This window comes from Xiphophorus hellerii, chromosome 24, assembly GCF_003331165.1.
Source record: "Xiphophorus hellerii strain 12219 chromosome 24, Xiphophorus_hellerii-4.1, whole genome shotgun sequence".
In the NCBI taxonomy this organism is placed as follows: Eukaryota; Metazoa; Chordata; class Actinopteri; order Cyprinodontiformes; family Poeciliidae; genus Xiphophorus; species Xiphophorus hellerii.
In genome coordinates this window covers 3,339,421-3,365,154 of record NC_045695.1, presented here as the reverse complement: position 1 = coordinate 3,365,154, position 25,734 = coordinate 3,339,421, and the positions used below count along the sequence as shown (strand labels likewise).

Genomic DNA, 25,734 nt, shown 5'->3' with positions numbered 1-25,734 from the left:
TCCACCCTATGTGTTTTTAAGACTGGAACGAAATTGACTAATTTGCTCAAAATGGGAAAAGGGAATAGCAAATTAACACCGAAAGATAAACTCCAGTGTAAGGACTGGAAGTTTATGGAAAGACAAAACCCTAACTCAGTAAAGAATTTAAATAAATTGATAGAAAAATATTACTTTCAGGGCCAATTAAACACTCACAAAAACTGACTGAGTTATAGGATGAAGTATGACAGAAAACAAAAATCAAATCAAAAAAAATATGAGTAGTGAAGGAATGGGTGAGTTAGAAAAGTGGATGGAGGAGCTAAAAAGAGAGAAGAAGGCAATCAGAAAAGTTAGGATAAAACAGGAGAGCAAGAAGAGTGAAGCAGATCAGGCAGCAGAGCAGGGAGGAGCTCAGGTAGGAGTTATAAGAAAAAAGCAATGTCAAATTTATTTATATAGCACTTTAAAAACAGGCATAAAACTGCACCAAAGTGCTGCACAAGAATGACAATAACACAAATGAATAAAAACAGAGTATCAAAACACTAGTTCAATTAAATACCAAGGAATAAAAATGAGTTTTAAGAAGCGATTTAAAATGATCCAGGCTGTGGGCAGATCTAATTTGGAAAAGTAGATTGTTCCATAGAAGAGGAGCAACAACAGAAAAAGCCCCATCTCCTTTCCTCTTAAGCAACCAAATACAGAAAGAAAATAAAAAGAAGATTTTGAAGATACAGAGTATAGATAAATAAATAAATGATTTAGTAAACAAAATGAAAAATAATGAATTATCTAAAAGCTGGAAAGAAAAGTAGGTGAGAGGAAGTTCATGCAAGGAGGGAGTGAGGATTGTTTTGTGGTCTGTCTGACAGTAGAGAAGTCATGATCATCGCATAAGGCAAGATTTTGATGTAGTTTTAGTTTTCTAAATTCAGAGAACAGTTTTCTCTTTAGAGTGGCTTGTTTAAGTAAGCAAATGATTTATGAGGAATGAAATAATATGGGACGTTTTAAACGTTTCACAACTGCAAAGAAAATAATAATTTGGTGTTGTGATGCCTTGAGTGGACATCCAGAGAGGTTGACAAGCAAGTGTTAAGGTGCCAACCTGAACATTATCCAGCTGAATACCTCAATTTAGGCTTTGATGAGAGGGAGGGATAGGGGGGGTGTTATCTTTACTTTTCCTACACACACTCGCACACATAATGCAACGTGATTGGATTTGGGGAGAAGGGCGTGATTAATTTGCCATACAAAGGAACCTGGAATGGAGTAGTGGAACGGAGTGGCAATCTAATCACAATGCACTGTAAGCTGTAATGTGTTTTGAGGCAGTTGACCAAAATCCCGGACGATTTTTAGGTCTGAAAAGTAGGACATGTCCGGGAAAAAGAGGACGTCTGGTCACCCTACCATCGAGGTAACGTCTTATGAAATGGTTATAATCCTCCTGTTTCAGTAACTATAGTTTGGTCACTAAGCACTACTGTATTGTGAAATCTTGACCATAAATGAACTTTGTTTGGCATTGTTTCAGTTCCACACGTGGTGTATTTAGCTGAGGCCTAATGTTGACTGTAGCAGGCTACCTAGACTCCTCTGTTCAAGGGGGGGCAGAAGCCATAGCGATAGCAATTTAGACTAAATTTAACGAATATAGGAAAGGCATGCAAGTTCAAAACCAGGTTTACAGATGCCAATAAGCTGCATTTCCCTCCCAATTCTTTTTTTCTTTTGCATAATGACCAGTTGTGTGCACCACCTACTGACTGTAGCATTGACTGATTCACTGATTTGTGAAGTAGAGTAATCGTAACAGCTCTTTTTCTTCATGTTGGCCGCATTTTCTGTACTATTTATTTTTCTCATTTTCAGCACTGACCTTACTTGAAGGGAAAACTTGAGGCTTACAAAAACTTTGTATTTTCTGTCCTGGAGGGTATACTAAGAAGCTGGTTCAGTTGTAAAGCAGGTTAAGTTAACCTTGTGCTATAGGTAAAGCACCTAATTTTCTTAACTAAATGATGCCTGCAGGTATATCTATTAGCAGGTTTAATTTTGCCTGCACTTGGTTGGGTACATTATTTTAAGTGTATTTGACAAGTTTACCAAAAATATAAAAAATGTCATTCAAGCTGCATTTGCCTTGTTTTACTTTTTACTTGTACTTTTCATTACCTTACTTGAGTACATCCATTTTACAGTAATTTCCATACTTAAGTACAAGAAGTTTCAGATACTTTAAGACTTTAACTCAAGTAACATTTCAGTCAGTGACTTGGACTTTTACCAAAGTCATATTTTGGAGAGGTACTTATACTTTTACTTGACTCTGAGATTTCAGTACTTTATACAACACTGTGTGTATATATATATATATATATATATATATATATATATATATATATATATATATATATATATATATATATATATAACTCTGAACTTCTAAAAATTCCAAACACTTATCAAGACATGTATATAAATAATATATTCCACTTTATATATATTATCTATATATATATAATGATTAATAATATTTACAAAGGAGCGATTCTACACTAGATCTGAAAGTGATATGCTAAATCGGGTATTTTCAATCCATGTGAGCGGATCTGGCAACCCATCAGTTTCCTTTTGCCGACCTCTCTCTGCGCCGCGTGTGGAGGAAGCAGTCTGCGGAGAAGCTAAACTTCAAAGCTCTCCTTACCGGGGAGCCTCTTAACAGACATACAGGGCTAATTTAAAAAAAAAAATGTTAGTGCTATTCGAGACCGCTGCTGGCTACGCCATCTTTAAAGTAAGTGTAGAACTTTTTTTTTTTTTTTTTTCTAAAGCATAATTCAGATTTAGACACTTTTTGCATGCGAAGTTAGCTCCGATTAGCATCGTAACTCAGAAACTAACTGGTTGGGATTTACATTTTGCAGTAACACGTGACAAAATGCAGTTAAAGTAGTAAATTTTCTGGTTGTGTTAGAGGATGCTTCATTGTGTTTTTACGTTACGTGATCATGTTTGTCTAAGTCGCATGCTAACACAGAGCTAGCATTGCGACGGGCCTGTAACCACGTGTGGACATGGAGCCTCGTCTGCCTGTTTATTTCAATGGCTCAACATGAGGGGACAATTTTAAAGCTTTGTTGACCAGAACAAAGCAATTTGCTTTTTGTTGTGATAGAAATACAGAGTCAAGAAGTGCATATCGCTCTTTTGATCATTGCTTTATGTATTAGGGGTCTTAAATCAAAAGTTATTAAGCTCTTAGAAAAGGTTTCCTGTAATTTTTAAGCTGCATTAAAAATGGTCCAAACTCAGTTCAAGTAAATATGCTTCATTCCAAATAAATAAATAACATATACACTTTCTAATTTGAATGTTATTTGTAGTAGGAGTTTCCCGATACAACTCTTTCATTTCCGATGCAATAACGATATTGGCCAATATCAATATTGACCCGATACAACGTCAGTGTGAATCGTACTTATTTTTATTACTTATTTTGCAGTGTGGAATGTTAAAAAAAAAAAAAAAGTCTTAATCAAATGATCTTACACTAGGTCTGAGAAAATGATCCATTTATTATTTACCAATGTGCAGGATATGAGTGCTGCTGGATAGAAATGCTGCAGCTGACTAAATGCTGGCGCAGAGTGCGAAGTTGGTAGATCTGATGTGTCTGGTTACCATGTGTCTTTCAGGTCCTCGATGAATCCAAGCTGCAGGAGGTGGACAGTCTGTACAAGGAGTTTGAAACTCCTGAGAAAGCCAACAAAATGTAAAGTTCAGATATTGTACATCCTGTAATGCCATTTAAACCAGTCTGTGGGTTGCCAATCTAACAAAACCTGACATCATTTTTTTTTTTCCATTTTCTTCCTCCAGACTGAAACTGAAGCACTTTGAGAAGTTCCAAGACACAACAGAGGCCTTAGCAGGTACTGCCTTGTTCTCCTTTATGCTTTGTAACATGCAGTCTGGTCTGTGATGTATGTCTGTGGCTGATGGAAACATGAGGTATCCCACAAAATTGTCACTACCGCTGAGACCATATCATCCACAGTGGCTCAGATTTTGTGATGGAACAACATAAAATTCTAAGTTTCCGAATTTTTACGCAATTAAAGTTAGGAGTGACTACTTTTTTGGGTAACATAAAAATGTAGGCCGATACGATATGCGATATTATTACAGTTGTAACCAATAAAGTTTTATTTTTGCTTCTTTTGCTCGTGCGTGTAGTAACTGTTTTTCTCACCTTTGCTGCTAAGCTGCCACCGCCCTTGTTGAGGGAAAACTCGGCAAGAGTCTGAAGAAGGCTCTGAAGAAAGTTGTTGCCAAGGAAGCTCATGAACAGCTCGCCATAAGCGATGCGAAACTGGGTGGCGTCATTAAAGTGAGTACGCAGCAATTTGTCACGGAAACGGTTCCACCAGGAGGCGGAGTAGGTCGTGTCTGATGGGCGCATGTTCCTCAGGAAAAGCTGGACCTGAGCTGCGTCCACAGCCCCGCCGTGGCCGAGCTCATGAGGTGCATCCGCAGCCAGATGGAGGCCCTCATCTCCGGACTTCCTCCCAGGGAGATCAGCGCCATGTCGCTGGGCCTGGCTCACAGGTGGGTAGCGAGCAGGAGGGAGTTGAGGGAGTTGGGGAAGCGGCGGCTGCTGCCAGTGATTACATTCTGCTGTCTGAAAATATCCGTGTGGATTTTCCTCAGCATTCGTCACTACCACTGAGGCTCTTTGGTCTTTAAAAAAAAAAAAAACAACTCAATTAACAGAAAACAGTGCATGTGAATTAACTAGATTTTATTGTGTGTGTGTCCCCCTCCATCTGTTTTCAGTTTGTCCCGCTACAAGCTCAAGTTCAGCCCGGACAAAGTGGACACAATGATTGTGCAGGCCATCTGTAAGTGTGTGGTTTTTTTGGGTCTCTCTCTTTCTATATATATATATACATACATATATATATATATATATATATGTATATATATATATATATATATGAATGAAACATTTCATATTTTACTATTTTATTGAGATTTTGTAATCAACCAAGTAGTGCATAATAGTAAAAATGGAAGAATATAAATAAGCCTGTCGCAATAAGCAATTAATTGCAGAACAAATAGCAACAAGCTCAATAATTTCCATTCTGATGAGTAATAGTTTTTGAAGGAGACTTTTTAATTTTTTTACTGATTGTCTTCCAGTTGCAGCGTGGAGTGTTGGGTGCAAAATTAAAGTTAATGCATCCATGTCTGCATGTTTGCAGTTAACAAATAGTCAGCCCTCTGTTGCCAACTCGGCAACTTTCTTGCTACATTAGCAACATTTCAGATTAGAAAAAAAAATAGTGCTGGCCAAAATCGGAGTCGGCAGGTCAGGCTTTTTAAAGATTAGTAATCGGAGAAAAGAAAACTGCAAACGGTGTCCTTTGCGGTATCATTGTCTTGAAAATGGTCTCAAGACGATATTATCGTTTATCGCAAAAATTTCTGGTACAATATATTGTCCAGCAAAATTCACAGTGGCAGGCCGAGATATAAATGATGAAGACTTGAAGCAGGTTTGGAGGTTCAGACAAAGTTCAGACCTGAATCCAGTTAAGAAACTGCAATGCCACAATGTTGGTGCGTCACTTATTCCAAGAACTGCTTGGGTGGTGATAAGCATGAGCTAATTGACCTATTCTGTATGTGCAAAGCTTGTCAACATGTAGCTCAGAAATACATGTTGCTGTAGCTGTTTTACCCCTCATCAAGTATTGTGTGTGTGTGTAAGTGACACGAGTTGTTGGGTTTTTTTTGTTTGTTTTTTGTCGCCAGCTCTTCTGGATGACCTGGACAAGGAGCTGAACAACTACAACATGCGCTGCAGGGAGTGGTACGGCTGGCACTTCCCTGAGCTGGGGAAGGTCGTCACAGACAATCTGGCCTACTGCAAAACCGTCCGCAAAGTCGGTAAGCTTAATTTGAACTGGGGAAAAAAAAACCCCAAAAAGATTGCTTTTCTTTTAGGAAATGAATGTTGATTTATTTATTTATTTTCTATTTTTTAACTCTTGTCTTTGCAGGTGACCGCACCAACGTGGCCACCACTGATCTGTCGGAGTTCCTCCCGGAGGAGATCGAAGCCGAGGTCAAGCTAGCCGCGGAGATCTCCATGGGAACAGAAGTGTCGGAGCAGGACATCGGCAACATCCGGCACCTGTGCGATCAGGTACAGGTCGCTCGTAAAAGCGCTAGCGCGATCGAGAGCGGCTGTGATGATGACGCTGACAGTCGTCTTCATCCTGAAACGTTCGGTGTGGGTCAGTCACTACCTCCTCTGAACAGCCGCAGGTCAACGCGGAGGCCTCCGGCCGGGCCATGTGCGTGTGTTTCTGTAACACGGATCTGTTGTTTCCCCTCAGGTCATCGAGATCTCAGAGTACCGCTCTCAGCTCTATGACTACCTGAAGAACAGAATGATGGCCATCGCCCCGAATCTGACTGTCATGGTGGGCGAGCTGGTCGGCGCGCGCCTCATCTCTCACGCTGGTAACTGTAAAAGAAAAAAGAAATACCAGCAGTTCTCTTGTCACTTTCCACAACAAGTGTGCGCAAACCTTTACCGATATTTTGCCAATGTAAAAAAGGAAGAACTTTTTTTTTCTAGTTTTTCCATTAATTAATAAAAAAACATGGCATATCATTCTCCTCCTACCACTTCCTTTCTTCTTCATCTTTTCCACCAGTAGCAACATCCACTTTTCAATCACATGATTTGTCTGATATGTCCAGTGGAAACGCAGCAATCCTCTAAAAAATTGTCATCGGTGTATTTGTCCTCTGATTTATTGCCCTTGCTTTTTCTGTCATAAGTTTATGAGTTCGTAGTAAATTTCTTCAGTAAAAACGGAGCGGAAAATACTGGTCTGGGAAAACGTGACATGAGCGACGCAACCGTGTATTTAAACACGACAGCAGTGATGATGATGACAGCATGTCGTTTTGCTGAATGCATGTGATGGTTTTAAGTCACTACCTCATCTGAGCTGTCGTTAGGAGTCCCTGCAAACAGACTCAGACCAGAAACGTGTTCTTCGTCCTCTAATTTTTATTTATTTATGTTTTTCTTTGCGTTAAGGTTCCCTTCTGAACCTGGCGAAGCACCCGGCCTCCACAGTGCAGATCCTCGGAGCCGAGAAGGCTCTGTTCAGAGCGCTGAAGACCCGCAAAGACACTCCCAAGTACGGGCTCATCTATCACGCCTCTTTGGTGGGTCAGACTACGGCTAAGAACAAAGGAAAGGTGAGTTCAGGAAACCTGTCTCAATAAGCGATAAATCAGAAATGATTACCAAAATGAGCGTGATCATTTGCGCTAATTGTTGAAAAGCCGCCATTTTCAGAAGCACTGCAAACAATTGACACCCAGTACAAAGTAGATAGTTTGCACTACCTTCCCATTGTGTCTGCTCTCCCTGTCTAAGCTGAATGATTATTATTTTCAAATGCAATTTTGGTTAGAGATTTCATCATCCATTTTAATTACTGTTCATTTTATTTAATTCAATTCAAATTTCAAAAATACTTTAACGATCCCAAAGGGAATAAAAGAAAAAGAAATGTCTCCCAGCTGCATTTAAAATTTCTTCAGAAATGTGTTATTTAATTTTTTTTTAAGCTTTGAGATGTACTTGCATTATTATGTCATTATCATAACTACATTAGTTGAAAAGGGTCTCAAAATGACAATATTATTGCTAAAACAAACGCTCTTATGTCCAGATTTCCCGAATGCTGGCGGCTAAAACGGCGCTGGCTATCCGATACGACGCCCTTGGCGAAGACACGAACGCAGAGATGGGAGCAGAGAACCGGGCCAAGCTGGAGGCCAGACTACGGCAGCTGGAGGATAGAGGAGTAAGAGTCCAAAGATCGATTCTGACCCACTTTTTTTTTGTTGTTGTTGTCCTCCTTTATTTGCCTTTAACTCCTGATTTCTTTCCCGCCACAGATCCGAAGAATCAGCGGAACAGGCAAAGCAATGGCGAAGGCAGACAAATACCAGCACAAGAGGTGAGGAGCAACACAACACGTTCCCGATTTTTAGGAGTTTTTTTTTTTTTTATAAGCGGGATTATTAAACGTGTTTTCGTCTCTTCCAACTCAGCGAGGTGAAAATCTACGATCCGTCCGGCGACTCGACGATTCCGTCCACCTCAAAAAAGAGGAAGTTCGAGGAGGTCGAGACGAGTGAACAGGACCCTGTGACTCCGGTGGCCAAGTCCAAAAAGCCCAAAAAGGAACCGGTAGCAGAAGGTGTGTGAATTTCAAAGGGAAAAAACCTCTTCTAGATATGTTCAGGAATCCACGATGCTCAAAAACGTCCCCGTCTTGTTTACTAGAGCAAGAGGCCGAAACGGCAGCAGAGTCTCCTAAGAAAAAGAAGAAGAAGAAGAAGGAAAAGAAGGCAGAGGAGGAACCTGAGGAGCCAAAGGACGAAGAGGAGGAAATGCCAGTCAGTGAGGTAAACTTCACATATTGTATCACATTTTTTTTTATAGTTTTAATTAATTCATTTTTTTTAACTGCTCTTGTCTTTGCTGTCCAGCCAACAGAAAAGAAGAAAAGGAAGAAAAAAAAGAAGGTGAAGGAGGAAGAGGATGAGTGAAGAGTTGTCATAGTGTATATACTTTATTTTAGCTTTTCTTTCTTTATAAATTTGTGTCACATGTTTTTATCTTCAAAACGGCACAGCAGTATTATGGTGCCTATTCCCTGGCATGAAAATTCAGCAGATCTCATTTTATGGATGGGAGAGAGCTCCTCTCCAGTTATGAGTGAAATCTCACGTAGTTTCTAATGTTGTTTTTTTTTTTTATCAGTTTAATTTAGCTGTTTTCATGTCGAGACGTCTGTATCAAATGAGATCGGATGTGAATGATGAGACAAATAAATGCAGATTTCTCATTTGAGTCGTGACCGTTTTCTGTTTCACAAAAATCTAAACTTGTGCCCTAATTAAACTTCTGTAATTTCTCTAAATTTCCCTGGAGCCATCGTTTTGATGTCCAAACTCCAGATTTCTACATTGAAAGTCTTGTAATTCTATGTCTATAAATAATAAGTATTAACCAGCAGGAGGTCACAGGGTAGTTTTGATTTAGTCAGAGGTCAAAAGAGTTTATTGTGTGCACATACGAACTAGAATAAAGTTAAACAGATTGTAGGCAATGCTATTCAGAAAAACTACAATCAAACTTCCATTGTTCACTGTGTTCTATGACTTTTTGTGTTTTTTTTAATATAAAGCGCATTAAACTGTCTTGTTGATGAAATGTGCTATGCAAATAGCACAAACATAATTGATAGATTGGATAAATTATTAAATCAATGTTAATTATTCGTCATTTATTCCAAATGCTTGATGGCAGTGGTTACAGCCAATAGCAAGCAAGTTATGAGCATGAGAGAGCATTTTGCTCACAGAGCTAGGTTGCTTTTTGTAGTTTTTTTTTTTGTCTTTCTAAATTAAATTTTCGTTTAAAAACAGCCTTTTTCTTTCCTCAGGTTCTCTTTTTTATGCTTTAAATTAGCTTAATATGAAGCATTCAGATATGATACAAGTTAAAATATAATAAAGTGTTTTTATAACACATATTTTATTTGTTTAAATTTATTTATTTATTTTAAATGGGCGGGTTGTGGTGGCGGATAACGCGACCCACGTTTGGAGGCCTTGAGTCCTCGACGCGGCCGTCCCGGGTTCGATTCCCGGACCTGGCGACATTTGCCGCATGTCTTCCCCCCTTTCCTGTCAACCTACTTTCATATAAGGGAAACTAGAGCCCACAAAAGACCCCCTGGAGGGGACAAAAAAAAGAATTTAAAAAAATTACTATTTAATGTGATTAGAAGAAACGTCGCAGTCACTTAGTTTCCATTAAAACTTTCGGAGCAAAAGTGTTATAGATGGATGAGTGTTTGAAAATGCCACTCATAAAATGGCGCTGAAGTTGACGTAGAATTCATTCGCGCGTGCGCTTAGGGGGTAGCGCTCAGCCACCAGTCATGATCAGGCGATCAACGAGTCGCCGAACTCGATCGGCTTTCGACTCGAAAGTCTTCCCACACAGCACATGGCGACACTGCATGAGAATTTGACATGTTATGAAGTGGAGCGGAATAGTTTTATAACCGTTTGCTAATTTCTGGAATATATATATATAGAGAGAGATTTTGTTTTACAAAAGTCAAAAATGTCGCAGTTACAGGCGAGGTTCTTCACAGAAGACCAAAGGTGAGACTGTAAACAGAGAGACCCAGTAGCAGCGCTTTAAGCTAGCTGAGCAGCTAGTTCGTGATGCTGAACTCTAGCGGAGTCAAATTCATTTAATCTTTGCGTTTGAGTTCTGTTGTTAACTTACTACTAAAGTGCAGGTAGTCCGTAATTTTAGCTTTTTAGTAAGCTACTTATAATAAACGTAAAGTTAGGACTAGCTGCTGTCATTATTTACCTTTTAATTTGATAGCACTGAAACAGGCTGATAACTTTCTCTGTGTGTGTGTGTGTGTGTGTAGGTATGTTGTAGATGACGTCCCATTCTCCATCCCAGCTGCCTCTGAAGTCCAGGATCTTAGCAACGTTATCAACAAGCTCCTGGAAGCAAAGCATGGTAAAATGACAGAAAACACACACAATTCAAATTATGACTGGCACATATCTTATAAAATAAAAAGTACTTGTTTTCGGTAATCGCATGAAACAGCAGTCATAGCCTCACAAAGATGAACGCTGTTCTAGAAAAATACTCTTGAACATAATGATGCCTTCGTGAAACAAATTACTATGAAACAATGTTATCAATTTCCTTTATAGTAACCTTCCATACAAAGACATAAGGAAAAACTTTTGCAAACTATCTAATTACTTGTTGCAATATTGATGACTTAAAAAACAAAAAACAAAAGCCAGCTATAAATTCAAGATATAACCGCAGTTCATTTGTTGCAGTATTTTGTGTTTTGTGCTTGCTCCAACAGCATCTCACAGCAGGGTGGAGTTTGACTTCCTGGTCAAGGGTCAGTTCCTCCGAACCCAGCTGGCCACTCACATGGAGACAGAGGGAATATCAACGGTAAGACCTGCCTGAACTTTCTTTAACTTTTAACTTGAACTGTTCTAAAACCTAGTAAAGCTGAGTGTTCCCGTCTGTGTTTCAGGAAGACGTAGTGGAGATAGAGTACGTGCAGCGGCTCACGGCGCCGGAGCCAGAGGAGTGCATCATGCACGACGACTGGATCAGCTCCGTGGAGGCGGACAGCGAGTGGTAAACATGTCCTGCTTCGGTTTGGAAGACGTCACTTATTCGTCTTAATAAAGCTCCAGTTTTGTTAAAATTTCCCCTCCGCCCCCCTCCCCCGTTTTTCCAGGATCCTAACAGGATCGTACGACAAGACAGCCAGGATATGGTCTTTAGAAGGGAAGGCGGTGACGACAGTGGCTGGACACTCTGACGTTGTGAAGGATGTTGCCTGGGTCAAAAGAGGTCAGCTTGCTTAGAACTTTACATCCCAGTTTGTAGGTGTTTGTTTTTTTTTTTTAGCTTAAAGTTTTGTTTTGCTGCATAGACGGCCTGACATCCCTGCTCCTTACTGCGTCTCTGGACCAGACCATCCTGCTGTGGGAGTGGAACTCTGAGAGGAACCAGGCGAAAGCCAGACACTGTTGCCGGGGACACACAGGAAGCGTCGACGCCATTTCCACAGACCCCACAGGCTCTAAGGTCAATATTTAAAACTTTAGTGTTTTATTTTTGAATCGATAAGCTCCGATTAACAGCGTTTTCTCCGTTTCTTTCAGTTCTGCAGCGGCTCCTGGGACAAAATGTTGAAGATCTGGTCGGCGGTGCCCACGGAGGAGGCGGACGAGGTGGAGGAGCCCGCTGACCGACCCAGGAAGAAACAGAAGACCCAGCAGCTCGGCCTGACCAGGGTACGCACAGAACCCGACTTGGAACAGCTCGAAACCACCCCTCCAGCTTCTAACTCGTGTTTTCCTTCTCCGACACAGACCCCCCTGATGACGTTGTCCGGACACAACGAGGCGGTGTCCTCCGTCTTGTGGTGCGACAACGAGGAAGTGTGCAGTGCATCCTGGGACCACACCATCCGATTGTGGGACGTGGAAGCCGGAGTCATGAAGACCACGCTGGTAAGAAGAGCAGCTGCTCAATGTTAAAGTTTTAGCCTTATATTCTTTAGTTAAGAATATATATATATATATATATATATTTATATATTCACTTTAAGAAGTGAATATATAAGTATATATAAGTCGGTATTGATATATATATAACCCTAATCTCTTTTTCTACACCTGCTGGTTACCATGGCGCCCCTTCGTGTTGCAGCTGCAAACCTTTGTGTTTTTTATTGGGATTTTGTGCAAGAGTTCAACACAAACACATGCATTATTTTTTGAATTATTTGCAAATAAAAATCCAAAAAGTGTGGCATGCAATTATTTTCAACCATTTCTATACAATTATTCCTGTATAAAATATGTTGCTACCAGTTGTAGTGTCCACCCAAGCAAGCAATTTTTAATTTTTTTTTTTAACAATGTTAAATTTAAATGTTAAATTTTAAAATGATAAAGAAGAAATTTCAGAATTTTTTTTTTTTCCCAGCAAATTTTTCACTGAAAATGTAGTCGTGAGATTTAGTCTCAGACAACTTTGAGGGGAAAAAAGGTGGGGACTTTTCCAAGTTTGAAAAGTCGAACATTTGCTAGAAGAAAACTGAGAAATTTTGATTAAAATCAGAAATTGTCTAGAAAAATTAAGGGAATTTCCTAGTTTGAAAAAGAGTTTCTGAGATCAATCTCAATTTTCTTTTCTGACAAATTCTCGACACATTTCAAACTCAGAAGAAGTTTCATTTGAGAAAAAAACTAGGAAATTTCTGAATTTGACAAGTCGAAGAATTTGCTAGAAAACAATAAGTTTTGAGATTAAACTCTAGCAAATTTTTGACTTTTGAATCTCACAAATTTCCTTGCCTGGTCTAGAAGGTGTCCACTTTTTGGTGAAAACTTTTCTATCTTCAATGCCTCTAATTGTAAATTTTCCTTTTTGATGAGTGAAGTTTTTTGAATTGAATTGAATTAAATTGAAAAATCATTCAACCTCTGATTGGTAGATTCTTAATTAGATTTAGAAGTGGGCCAAAGCCTTAATCTTTTTTTTCTCCACAGCTTGTAGAAAAATGGACTTCCTGCTAATCTGGTGCTTTGAGTTGCTCCATAGCATAATATCCCAATAAAATATGTTGAAGATTATTATAATGCCAACCCATGCTGAAATGACAAGAAGCAATTTTATGTCACATATCAATGTGTGGGAATGTTTTTGTAGATGCATCTGTTTAGTAGTAAATCTGTTTCTGTCATGTTTCCCACAATGCATTCTGTTTTGTTCCCCCCAAGTCGGGCAGTAAAGTGTTCAACTGCATCTCCTACTCCCCTCTGTGTCGACGGCTGGCCTCAGCCAGCACCGACAGACACATCAGACTGTGGGACCCTCGCACCACAGGTGCCAAACTGAGCTTAAATGATCAGAAAGAAAAGTTTGAAAAACACCCCTCCTCTTTTCTGCTTCCTAACGTCGTTCCTGCAACTTCTGCTCATCAGACGGAACCCTGGTGCTGTTGTCTCTGACGTCCCACACCGGCTGGGTCACCGCAGTCAAGTGGGCGCCTTCCCATGAGCATCAGCTCATCTCCGGTTCCCTAGACAACCTGGTCAAACTCTGGGACACCAGGAGGTATGTAGATATGAAGTAGACATTTTGTTGAAACTCTGAAAATCGTGACGAAATTAGATGTTTGGAACTCGGTTGTTCATAATCAAGTTGCTTCACCTTTGTCTCTTGGGCACAAAAATTCTATTTAAAAGAGTGGGAAATATTTTTTTTTTTAAAAACCATTAATGTCAATTTCTGCAATTAAAATCTTTCCTTCCCATTTATGCAAATGTGAAATAGAGATCAGATCTTTTTTTTTTAAGTTGTCAACAAATTGGTCGACTTAAAGAATGTGAATATATCATCACCTTGTAGAAAACAAAAGTTTGAAGCAATTGTTAATATTAAATAAAGGGGTGGGGATATATTTACGTTAAAATCCAACCACATTGGTTGTCAATTAAGAATTAAAGTGCATTTTTAATTAAAGTTGCACCTTTTACAAGAGATTAAACAAAACTAACATTCCAGAAACCCAAAAAAGAGGAAAATCAAAGAAATTAGAGGTTTTGTAGCTCAATAATTATTCCCACTTATAATTTTTTTTCTCAATTTGTTCGCAAAATCGACAGTATATGTGAGAGAATCCATCAAGGTTATCGCATTTGCGTAGTAATCTGATTGTTACCATGGTTACCGCAGCTCTTGTTGCAATCATTAAAGTTTCAATTTGGATTTGGTTTCCTCAAATCCACATCGAGTCAGAATCACACATAAAAGCTTAAATAAAAGCATTTATTCACCTAAATCACTTAACTGATTCCATAGTAGACAAAGCAAGACGTTCTGTTCCGTTTGGAGCAGGCTTCCTGGCTTTGTCAGAATGACCTTTAGGGGTCATTTATCCACACTTTTTCGTCTGCGTCGCCTCAGTCTGTGAACCGTTTCGTTTCAGCTGCAAGGCTCCGTTGTACGATCTGGCAGCTCACGAGGACAAAGTGTTTTGTGTGGACTGGACAGACAGCGGGGTGAGGCAAACCATCAGGATTTCTCACCAGCTCTCCTTTTTACCGGTCGCAAAACTTCATTTTCAGCGCCTGAATCGTTGTTGTGCTTTTGTTTTTTCAGCTGATGTTGAGCGGCGGCGCAGATAACAAGCTCTACACCTACAGATACTCAGCCGCTCAGACAGATGCAGGAGCGTAGGCAGACGCCGGCCATCTTGTTTTCGGATCCTGGTTGTTTTAAGCAGATTTTTTTTCGATTTAAATGTCTCCCTCTGACCCAAGTAGAGTATAAACTAATGTTCCTTCTTCAAATGTGTCGACTTGAATTCAAGTGCTTTGGTGGAAATGTTTAGTTTACAAAAGACAAATAAACCTAAAGTTATGTACAAGTGTTGTCTACATGTAAAGAAGGTATTTGTAATTAAAAACTTTTTTTTACCGATGAAGCCTTCGAAAATGTTGCATGCATTGGTATTTAATCCCCTTAGCAATTAATAATGCAATTACAAGTTCAAACATCTGCTTTTTACATCTAGAATTTTTCCGTTTTGATCATTTTTCTTTGCAAAAAACATCAAGCTAAGTAAAGCTAGCTCGCTTCAGATAACATTCGCATACCATTGTTTGGATGGTGGAATGTGTAGAGCATTTTGAATTAAGCTAAAAAAAAAAAGATTAAATTCTGGTCTGGTCATGCATTGTGACCTTAGTGGATGTAATGTGAAATGGTAAGAAAATGTTACAATTCTCTTAAATAAACTGAATTTTGGTGGTTGTAACATAAAAATGGAAAGCATTCAAGGAATATCTATGGTTTTGCCAGGTACTGTGATTTTATTACATACACAGAAAAAAATATGTAAAAAATAATTTAATCTCTAGGTCAATTAAGAAGGTTTATGCCAGTATTAATTTCCTTTTAGGAAATGTCTCACCTCGTGAACTTCCTCACGTTTCTTGTCTTGTGGATAAGCCTTTCCTGCTCAGACTGGTTTGGCAACCGGGACTTGCCACTCTTCACCTTCCCATAACACTGGCATGCGCTATTTTATCTGCATTTAGACGTTTCCCTATTGATAACACTTAATTAAAGTCTTGTGAGAAACTTTAATGTATCTTAACAGACAAAAGGTGAACTTGTTACGTCGTTCGCGGCTTTTATCACAATAGACGATCTTCGACGGAATCTGACGAACAGTGCCCCCTCGTGGTCATTCGCCGCCATTGCAGCGCGTGTGCATATCCTGTTTCTCTGACTCAGAGGATGATGGCTATCGGGAGAGGAGGTTAGTGGAGCTGCTCCGCATAGATGCTCGCGCCGCTGGACAACAGTACGAGGAAGGTAGTAGTTTATCCTTTAATTTCACATTCATACGGAGCAACAGAGAGGAAGAGAGGGCGAAAATAACCCGACTTGTTGACGGGTCAGTCGCTGCTTTGAACGTTCATCTGCCGAGACGTTCTCCAAGTGACATTTGCTGCTAGCTAAATTGTTGCTAGCAGAGAAACCCAAGTGACGCTTATTTTGTCGACTTTCGCAAACCACTTATCCACTTTATGGCGGTATTTCTCTCGGAAGTAACACATATCCGAGTGACACCTCGGAGTTTTCTTCTCTTGTCAACAAAGGGGGGCGTTTAGTGAAACCGAACACCTGCTTCAACATCAGCTGCTGCCAGGTCGCAGGTTTCTGCTCCCAGCTCCGGGAACCATATTCAATTAGCCCATTTAGCCTGTAGCGTCTATCAGCTCTGTCCAGCTACAGATAAGCCACAATAACAGGTTGTAACTTGATTGCAACGCTCTGGCTTGATAGGAACGATTGTCAGCTTGGAGTTCAGTCTTCTCTTAAAGCTGCTATCCAGTCTTCTCTGGAAAATCAACAGAACTCCGTTTAGTCAGTTTGTTAACTATAGAACAACTTGTCATGGTCAGTCTTGGGTTTGTTTTGTTGTATATTGTTAATCAGAGTCCATTGGACCAACACGGGAGCCGCCAGGCATATGTCTGATGACATCACATAAGGCAGAGGGCAGCATATAAGTTCGTTTAAGTATGTGTATTTGGCTTTTTTTCTCCCTTTTCTTTATTTATACGTGAAATTTGTAGTGGTTCTCAAAGCATAGGCATAACAAAAAATTTAACACTTTTCAAAAGTGCAAATTTTCTTAATTCCCTATTTCTATGAAATTGATCAAATGCCAAAGAAAGTTATACATCGCTTGGTTACTTTCTGTAAAACTCTTAACTTTTGGGTTCTTTCAGAACACAAAACGGCGGATATCCAAAGATGGAGGGGTATGTAACATTGAAGCGCACCCGATTTTGGTTTAACCTGCCACAGCGTAGGTCGGACCCAGCCTTTTTGTCCCTTAAACCTCCAGGTTTGCTGCGGACATGCTGAGCGGTGGCCGGGCTCTGCTGGGCGAGGACAGCTCAGTGATGGCGCGCATGCAGAAGAAGTTCTGGAAGACCAAGCAGGTCCTCATCAAAGCTACAGGCAAAAAGGAGGACGAGTATGTGGTGGCTTCAGACGCCGACCTGGACGCCAAGCTTGAGGTAGGCCTGCTTATTTATAACATGTTGGGGGGGTGTTCTGCATTAAGAGTCCTCGATGCCAACAAGCTAATAAATGTGGCATTTTTATATAACAGTCTTTTGCCTATTGAATAGATATGACATCATAGGTATAAAAATAACTGAGTAAATTTTTGCCTTAAAACAAAAAAAACTTTCTAGAAAAAAAAAGGAAATTCTGAGTTTACTCCCATTTTTTTTGGTGCATTTATGCTACTCTTTTATTTATTTATTTACTTTTTCCTATCAGCACTGGACCCTAATACATTGTTGCAAATAGATGTATGTACAAATGTAAAAAGAATTTAATTTGTTAAGCTGCTTTTTACTCATTTAAAAAAAAAATTTCAAGACAGAATATCTAGTACAAAAATAAAGCTTCTGGAACGTTCCATTTGCATCGTCCCATTTGCTTCCCATCTTTTGGAACTTAAAAACAAGCATGGACACGTCGTGTTGGTTTGTGAGGGACGTGGGTGGGTGTGTGTGTGTGTGTGTGTGTCGCTGAATATTGAGGGATAAACTGTGAGCTTTTTGTTCAGTCTGGAACAAGATCCGGCAGCCTGTTTGCCCCCAGATCCCTCCCCGCTGTCATGGTGATCAGAAAGAGGACTGGGAAAAGAAAATTGAAACACAATATTTTAATGTTTTTTCTTCCCCTTTGCCTCAGAAATTGTCCGCAGGGCACTAAATGAGCAGATCAGATTTGCAAATACTTTAAACCCTTGGATGTTTTGTGTTCTGTAATGCATGTGTTGTATATATTGTCTCTAAAACAAGGCAGGGTTTATCAGACACACATGGAGTCAGTGAACCAGTCCATATTGCGCCCAACACAACAACTTGTGCAGAATGGCCGTTCTGTATGTTGACAGATGTTTGGCCACTACTGAGAGAGACACACTGAAGGAAGTCTCTGTTTATTCTCCAGTTAATAAGTAACTCTGAACATGTGCAGCTGCGTCATCCATCTTTCTGTCTTGTGGCGTTAAAGAGGTGACTCCTTATGTTGCTTTGTGTGAAGTTTTAAGCTTGTTGTTGTGTGTTTTTACTCTAAATTTGACCCTTTCAGATGTTTTATGAAAGGTCATGGAGACTTCTATTTTGTTTCCTCTTCAGGAAAGCCTCAGAGATTCTGTTGCTATGATACATGCTGTGTACCGCCGTAGCAAGCTTTTCACAAGGCAGAGGGATGCGAAAAGGGACGATCCCAAAAAATCCACTGTTAAACTAAAATAAACTAAATGTAGAAATATTACCATAAATTCTCAAAGTAAGAATATTTGTATGCTTAAATTCATATTCCTAGGTTACAAATCTCAAATGTGTTAAGTTCTCTTGTGTTTTTCCTAAATCTTACTGTTTAGTTTTGGAATTTCTGCCATTTGGTTCCGTGCTTTGATTAGTCGGTATTGATCGGTTCTTTTTCACCTGCATTTAATTTACATACGCTTTAAGTTCTGAACGCAGTACTTTGCGTGTGAATGAATCGTAAAATTTTGCACAATTGTGGCCCTCTTGGTGTTCCGTACACAAGAATTGTACGACCACACCGACAGTCGAGCACAGAGGAAGTGAAGCAAGAGTTTTTGTTAGAGTGTGTGAGATTTAAACTCTCAACTCCAGAAATAATTGTTTGTCCACATAGATATGTTGCGCTTACGTCAGTCTCACTGCATGTATAGAAGTATAGCTTCTGAGGAAAACTGTGGGAAAAGTGTTTGTTTAATCATCTCAATAGAAAAATTCTTCACTTCCTTAAAATATCTTAGATTTTTCTCACGTTACAATCTCAAGCCTGACTGTATTTTGATAATTACTGGTTTATTTTGTTTTTCTAAATTATACATTTTTTAGTTCTTCATCTCCTTTCACTGATACACTCCTCACCATGTGTGTCGTTTTCTGCAGTTTTTCCGCTCCGTTCAGCTAACGTGCACAGAGCTGCTGAAGGTGATCGAAAAGTACCAGCACAGAATCACACGTGAGTCAGAACCACCGATATCTGCCAATATCTTTTTTGGAATTTACAGATCGATTCTTGTTTACTTCCCTTTTTTTCCCCCATTTTTTATTCCCAGGGTTGTCCCAGGAGGAGAACGAGCTCGGCCTGTTCTTGCGTTTCCAGGCTGAACGTGACCGAACTAAGGCCGGGAACATGATGGAGGCCACCAGCAAGGCCCTGTGCACCTCTGCCAAGCAGAGGTCAGCATCTGCAGCTGACCATCAGTTAACTACTGTTTGGGGCAAACGAAGATTTTAAACTCTGAAGGCTTGTGCTTCTTTTTTCTCGTGTCTTTAGGATGGCGCTTTGCCCGCCGTTGCAGCGCATGTATCAGGAAGTGGAGACGTTCCGGCGGCGCGCCATAGCCGACACGCTGCTGACGGTCAGCCGGATGGAGAAGACCCGCACGGAGTACAGGGGAGCGCTGCTTTGGATGAAAGACATCTCTCAGGAACTGGACCCGGACACCTACAAACAGCTGGAGAAGTTCCGCAAGGCAGGAAGCATTTGGATCGCTGTCGCCCCTCTGTTCCGCCCGCCCGCCCACGTTGCTTCATTGTTCCCGTGTGTTTCTGCTCTCAGGTCCAGTCGCAGGTCAGAGGGACTAAGAGCCAGTTTGAGAAGCTGAAGAATGACGTGTGTCAGAAGGTGGACATGCTGGGAGCAAGCCGCTGTAACATGCTGTCTCACTCCCTCTGCACCTACCAGGTCCACTGCAGTTCACATACCGTCACGTGTCCGTCAGGCTCAGCCGTCGGTAACTAAAAATTTCTCTCCTCCCGGTTCCGTCAGACCACTCTGCTGCAGTTCTGGGAGAAAACGGCCAACGCCATGTCAGGAATCCATGAGGCCTTCCAAGGGCACATACCGTACCAGTTCACCACAATCAAGGTGCTGCAGGCTGCGTTTTGAATCTGGGCGAAATTTTGCCTTTAGACGTAGTAATTCAATTATTATTATTATTATTTTTTATCTTTCCAGCATCTACGGGATCCACTGGAGGAAATCTCTGATTCCCAAAAAGAAGAGAAGGACGAAAAGGCCCGACAGAGCAACACAGACAGGTGAATTTTCATGTCAGTCAATTAAATGTCTTAAAACTCTGGTCTGAATCAGACATGCAAATCCTTGTAGCAGTATTCATTCTATATTTCCTTTTCCACATTTTCTCAGTACGTATTAGTTTGATTTATTGAAATAGATCAACAAAAAGTAGCACATTCTAAGGTAGAAAATATTCTTAAATAAATGTGTAATTTATGTGTAAAATGTGTAACACTTTGAAGAACCGTCTTTCGCTGAAGTTACTACTTAAAATCGCGTGGCGTTGAAGTTGATTTGCTGTTTGTTTTCTAGTTGTCAATATGTGAAAAAAAGATATTATAGATTTTAGATGCTATGCTAATACTGCCTCCTCGCTCTCAGCTTGCTCTGTTCTATTATTCTTCTCTTAAATTCTCCAAATGTCTTTTGTCCTTCCTCTCAGCCTGGTGTCCTTGGATGATGACAAGCCAGCAGAAAGTGCATCTAATTCAGGTTAGTGCTGCCCCCTGCTGGCTGAAACACAAAATAGCTCAGCCACGTTGAACAACAGTAGCCTGTAATAATTCCTTAAAGAGATTCAGACGGGCTGCTGTAAACCTTTTAGTTTTTATTGTTTGGTTTTGATCAAAATAAAAAGTTATATTTCTGTTTACCAATGCAGACCTTAAGCTCAGCAGTGATGGGCAGAGCGAGGCTGGTGAAAATGGTACGTGATCTTTCTTTTTTTTTATGTGTGTGTGTGCATTCATTTTCTGTAAATTGTCCACATGGGACTGCTGTTTGTTAGTGTGAGCGGGAAACTTTTAGAAAGAGTCTGATCTCAGCGCACCAAAAACATTCCAGCCATGCACGACCTCAGAGGGCTCTCTGGAGACGCCAGCGACGACCTTATGCTCATGGCCTGTGGCATGCTGCCCCCACCAGGCGCCCCCCTGGTCCCGCCTCCTCCTCAGATCGGCGACCAGAGCGAGAGCTGGAGTTTTGGACGCTTCGAGTCCAGCCTCCCACAGCTGCCCGCCTCGGGTAAACTGGCTGGTTGTTTTCTCCACTCTCTCACTTTGACCTTAGACTTCAACTTGCTCACGCTTCTCTTCTTGACTGCGGGGGAAATTCTTACCTTCTTCATTTCCACAATCAAACATAATAAGCACAAACTGCTCCTGTTAAGCTGCGTTTTCTGATGTTCAGAGTCTTCTTCCTCTCGTTCTGTGGGTTTAGGTGACAGTTTGCTCTCAGTCGGTCTGCCGATCCCATCAGAACCAGGGCTAACGCTGGAGGAGGAAGATGGTGAGCGGAGCGACATGGCTTTCCTGAAGGACCTCCTCAGCCCGGGCCCAGGGGGCAGCGATGAGTTCAGCAGAGAGTGGCAGGACGCCTTCGGGGCGTTCGACCCCCCCAGCGTTCCTGCAGCCGGCACCGGACCCGCCCGTCCCCCTTCCAACCCACCCAGCCCCACAGGCTTCCTGCCGTCACAGCTGCTGGATCACAGTTTGAGCTCCTCAGGTCAGCCACACAGAGCAGACAGGGTGTCCACCACGCAGCAATAAAAAGTCTGAACTTTGTGTATCTAAAATTAAGGCCTAAAATGTCTTAAATTGATTTTAAAAAGTAAGTTGACCATGCAAGCCTGTTAGTTAATGGATGGATGGAGAAAGTTGTTCTTAATATGTTAATCACAGGTGTTAAATTTTGTCTTGACACGAGTATTTAATATCATATATTCATATTTAATTTTTGTCAGGCAAAAGTTTGAGTTGCACTTTCAAGACGGTTAAGGCTACCGTTGTTAGCAGTAGCCTCAGCCAACTTGAGAATGTAATGAGCTAGCTAGAAACCATAGCCTTGACACACCCTTCCTAGCTAGCCAGCATAGCTAGTTAGCGAGATAACCTCGACATATCCTTGCTAACTAGCTAGCATACCCATAGCATGCCCTTGCTAACTCCACATACCCCTGCTTGCTAGGAAGGGTATATTAACGGCTAGCTATCTTTTTTTGTGGCTATCATGGGTAAGTTCAAATTAATTGCCAGTTGGATAAATGAAGTTTGTACATTTCTGTGGAGATGTAGGTCTTAAATTCTATTCATAGTGGTCTTAAAAAGTCTTAAATTTGAGTTGGTGAAACGTGCAGAAACTTTGACAGAGGTTATCCTCACTGTTACACAGCTTAAGAAATGTATTTACAACCATTAACTCCAGCATTTTTATTAGGGATTTTATTGCCTTACGTTGGTGCTAATAGTAAAAAAAAGTTTTCTTCTACTTCACAATTATGATTAAAGTTTGTGGTTGCAATGTAACAAAACATGTTAAAGATGGACCAACACTTTCACATTGACTCTTATCCATCTTATGTCCCCTGCATACTTTAGGTTGGGTGACCCCCCCCATGTTCCAAGCTCCACCCCTGCAGCTGCCCCCTGGTCAGAACCAGGCAGCTCCCCGCTCTCAGCCGGCTGCAGCTAACGGTACGACGCTCAGCTTTAGAAAACGTCTCAGCAGAACTGCTTCTTCCCAACCTGACCCTTCTGTCTGACGTTTCCTACAGCAGCTTCAGGAGGGTCCAAAGACATGTCTGCGTGGTTCAACCTGTTCGCCGACCTCGACCCGCTTTCCAACCCCGACGCCATCGGACGCTCTGCTGATGAGCTGCTCAACGCCTGAACCTCTCGGAGCTGCTTCAATGTACCTTCACTCTCTCTTTGAAAAAACAAAAATCTGTATTACTGCAAATTTTCATTCCATCTTAATTGAGCACATACACACACTAATCTCCTTAGAGGCTTGAAACACTGAGCTGATAAACTCTCAGCTGCTGTAACCGACTTTAATACCAAGTTAAACACCGAGGCTGCGGTGGTTCGTGTTACCTGATCATGACTGCAGCGCCTGGACGTTAGGGAGGATGTCTGGGCCCCGCCTTTGTTTTGGATGTTGCCGTGCGCTTTCTGTGTTTGGTTTGTTTGGGCGTGTGTCTGTTTGCTGAGTGTACATATCCAGAGATCCAGAGTGGATAAAAAAAAAAAAAAGCCGCTTTCTGTGGCATTTCAGTTTTGCTGAAAACGGTTTGTGTGAAGTACCACATGATTGTCACAAATGATTCATAGGTTGGGATGTGATAGGTCTGTTTTTCAGAAATCCTGACCCCAAAAACGACACGCTAATCCATCATTTACAGGCAAAGTGAAACCACTACACTTTCATTGCATTTAAACAACAGTTTAAAGCCAAAATGTGTATCTAGTACTTTTTCAATGTACACTTTCAGCTCTTTATGGAGTAAAACCAATATAACAAGCTGATGTTTGCTGGGTAGTTTCCAGAAAGCCAAATTTGTCTTTCATGTTCTATAGAATCGGAAAAAACTGCCATCGCTTTCTGTGGCGTCTCATTTATGGAACGAACATTTTAGCGATTTGGAAACTAGTTTTAAATCAGCCCCTACCTACTTGTACGACTGCATCATTTAAGCAGTTTGTGCTTCCTGCTTTGTGCATGAGCTACTGCCATGTTTTTCAGTTTGCAGTCGAACTTGTCTGCACACCTTATGCCCAAAGAAAATAAGCAAACTATACGACAGAACGCCGAGGCAGGTACAGAAAAATGCAATCTAACAGCTGAAGTTAACTTTTTTTTTCTCAAGTTATAACTAAGTTTTTTGGTAATAAAATATGGTTAAATGACTGATAAACAATGAGCACAACTGGAAAGTTATTGGGTTTTCTCTGGGGTCATAAAATGTCACATTTCATAAGCGTGAACAAACCCAAACTAAGATCGGAACCAAAATAAGTGCAAATAAGTTTAAACTTACATTTTACAGTAAATTTTATGTGATATTTGTCTAGAACTGAAGCAGAGTGGATTGTTCATGTGTATGGATTGGAAGTTGGAACGGAGGAAATGGTCAAAAGGTGGTTACAATCCGGCAAAGAGGTGAATTGACTCAGACCCAGTTTTAGAAATGGGTATTCCTAACTTTCATTTTGGTTTGGAAAGGTTCAAGATGTCAAATTTGGGATATAGAAAGCTGACCACTGAGCCAGATAAATATTTCCAACTGCAGATGAAGAGACCAAATCAGAAAGTCAATATATCTCCTGAAAGCTAACACAAGCTTGCTAACATGACTATGAATCAGAGGTGTAACAGTAACTGTCTAGTTCACCGTCATTAACTTCTGCTAATTAGAAATGGAACTGCATATTTTGGGGTTCTTACACACTTGTAGGACAATTTTCCAGATTTTTCCAGAGATCTGTTCTTCTTAGCTCCTATTAGCGCATTAGCAAATATTTCTACTCTGGTCAGTCTTAGAAAATGAAACCTGGCAGAAACAGATGGATGGATGAGTCAGAATTGGATGCCACAGATGACTTGTAGATATACATATATTTTTCAATACTTCCTTTAGTTTTTTAACATTAACCCACAACTACAAATTAACTTTGCAAGAGGACTATTATTTGGTCATAAAGTATTAGTCTGGCATGTCATTTTTTTCTCCACATCCTCTCACAGCTAAACTGGTAAAAGCAGAGCTAACTGAGCCATTTAATGGGTTCTTCATGATGCAGCGGATACCAAATGCCTCGACATCTGGTTGAGATTTAGTCAAATGGTCTGGAGCTAACTTTAAACTGTGAATTTTCAGACTGAAATTCAAGGTGTGCAAACTCTAGTGCAACATCTACAAGCAACATGGTTGAAATTCCATCTACTGAATCCATCATCACAAGTCTAAGGCCAAGAAGATTTTGCTTGCAAATACTTAGTGCGTCATAATCATAATAATCAGCTCTCTGGGCATTGTGAGATACAAAACCATAATAACTATGAAATAAAACTCAAATATTGACTATTTTAGCTTCGTGTGCCGTTAAACACATAGTATCTGTGTTTAACTGAATCAATCCGAAGGAACTGCTTAACAAAAAGGGATTCATCTCCATGTGTGGAGTTCTGACAACTGAGTGCTTCAGTGTGATTTAGTGCAAATTTGTTTCTAAAAGGGATTTTTAAATGGAAAATAAAAAGGGTCCAAAATGCACCAAATCCTCAGTTGGGATATTTGTTTGCTGACATTTTTAACAAGCTGCACATTAATATCCCAGCTCACCTACAAGACTTATGTTTCACTTCATTTACCTTCTATTGCAACTTTAAAAAAAAAAAAAAGACTACTAGAATATTACTATTTCTGTCACATCAAATGTAAATCTTACTTTTCACACTGAAAATAAAAGAATGTATTTCTCAAGTCAATAAGAGACGAGTCGTTTATTGTAACTATGCCTTTTATTTCACTCAAAGGGGTTTAAAAGATGAAAACTTGGCAGTTTGGTTCCCTATCAACTGGACACGCAAACAAAGAA

At 40.4% G+C, this 25,734-nt stretch overlaps 2 protein-coding genes and 2 non-coding genes across 10 annotated transcripts; all 4 read left to right on the top strand.

Annotated features, from left to right (window-relative positions):
• The first annotated feature begins 2,633 nt into the window (after positions 1 to 2,633).
• LOC116716222 (ribosome biogenesis protein wdr12) lies at positions 2,634 to 15,187 on the top strand. Of its 3 annotated transcripts, XM_032557129.1 has the most exons (20): positions 2,634 to 2,791; positions 3,693 to 3,769; positions 3,877 to 3,929; positions 4,263 to 4,387; positions 4,469 to 4,605; positions 4,834 to 4,898; positions 5,818 to 5,952; positions 6,066 to 6,211; positions 6,405 to 6,531; positions 7,121 to 7,284; positions 7,764 to 7,898; positions 7,993 to 8,054; positions 8,149 to 8,297; positions 8,384 to 8,505; positions 11,902 to 11,973; positions 12,052 to 12,192; positions 13,468 to 13,573; positions 13,672 to 13,804; positions 14,679 to 14,751; positions 14,852 to 15,187. In XM_032557129.1, exons 1-20 carry the CDS (start codon positions 2,747 to 2,749, stop codon positions 14,927 to 14,929), a joined length of 2,145 nt encoding a protein of 714 aa, XP_032413020.1. In that variant the 5' UTR covers positions 2,634 to 2,746; the 3' UTR covers positions 14,930 to 15,187. The 3 variants fall into 3 exon arrangements, with proteins under 3 accessions (XP_032413020.1, XP_032413018.1, XP_032413019.1); XM_032557127.1 differs by lacking the exons at positions 11,902 to 11,973; positions 12,052 to 12,192; positions 13,468 to 13,573; ... (1 more) ...; positions 14,679 to 14,751; positions 14,852 to 15,187 and adding an exon at positions 8,590 to 8,953 and having other exon boundaries at positions 2,635 to 2,791; XM_032557128.1 differs by lacking the exons at positions 2,634 to 2,791; positions 3,693 to 3,769; positions 3,877 to 3,929; ... (9 more) ...; positions 8,149 to 8,297; positions 8,384 to 8,505 and adding exons at positions 10,064 to 10,278; positions 10,560 to 10,654; positions 11,022 to 11,116; ... (1 more) ...; positions 11,412 to 11,527; positions 11,610 to 11,764 and having other exon boundaries at positions 11,842 to 11,973.
• On the top strand, positions 6,250 to 6,330 carry LOC116716318 (small nucleolar RNA SNORD11B). The gene has a single exon (XR_004338433.1). It is a non-coding gene; the product is annotated as a small nucleolar RNA SNORD11B (small nucleolar RNA).
• Positions 6,952 to 7,034, top strand: LOC116716317 (small nucleolar RNA SNORD11B). The gene has a single exon (XR_004338432.1). It is a non-coding gene; the product is annotated as a small nucleolar RNA SNORD11B (small nucleolar RNA).
• Positions 15,188 to 15,945: 758 nt separating the features above from the next.
• Positions 15,946 to 25,541, top strand: ical1 (islet cell autoantigen 1-like). Of its 5 annotated transcripts, XM_032557124.1 has the most exons (16): positions 15,965 to 16,072; positions 16,700 to 16,783; positions 16,996 to 17,028; positions 17,115 to 17,289; positions 19,219 to 19,291; positions 19,389 to 19,512; positions 19,610 to 19,808; positions 19,895 to 20,020; positions 20,105 to 20,203; positions 20,294 to 20,376; positions 20,799 to 20,848; positions 21,018 to 21,062; positions 21,200 to 21,379; positions 21,575 to 21,859; positions 22,732 to 22,827; positions 22,908 to 25,541. In XM_032557124.1, exons 3-16 carry the CDS (start codon positions 17,021 to 17,023, stop codon positions 23,021 to 23,023), a joined length of 1,659 nt encoding a protein of 552 aa, XP_032413015.1. In that variant the 5' UTR covers positions 15,965 to 16,072; positions 16,700 to 16,783; positions 16,996 to 17,020; the 3' UTR covers positions 23,024 to 25,541. The 5 variants fall into 5 exon arrangements, with proteins under 5 accessions (XP_032413016.1, XP_032413013.1, XP_032413017.1 ...); XM_032557125.1 differs by lacking the exon at positions 16,700 to 16,783 and having other exon boundaries at positions 15,946 to 16,072; positions 22,911 to 25,541; XM_032557122.1 differs by lacking the exon at positions 16,700 to 16,783 and having other exon boundaries at positions 15,946 to 16,072.
• The last annotated feature ends 193 nt before the right edge of the window (positions 25,542 to 25,734 follow it).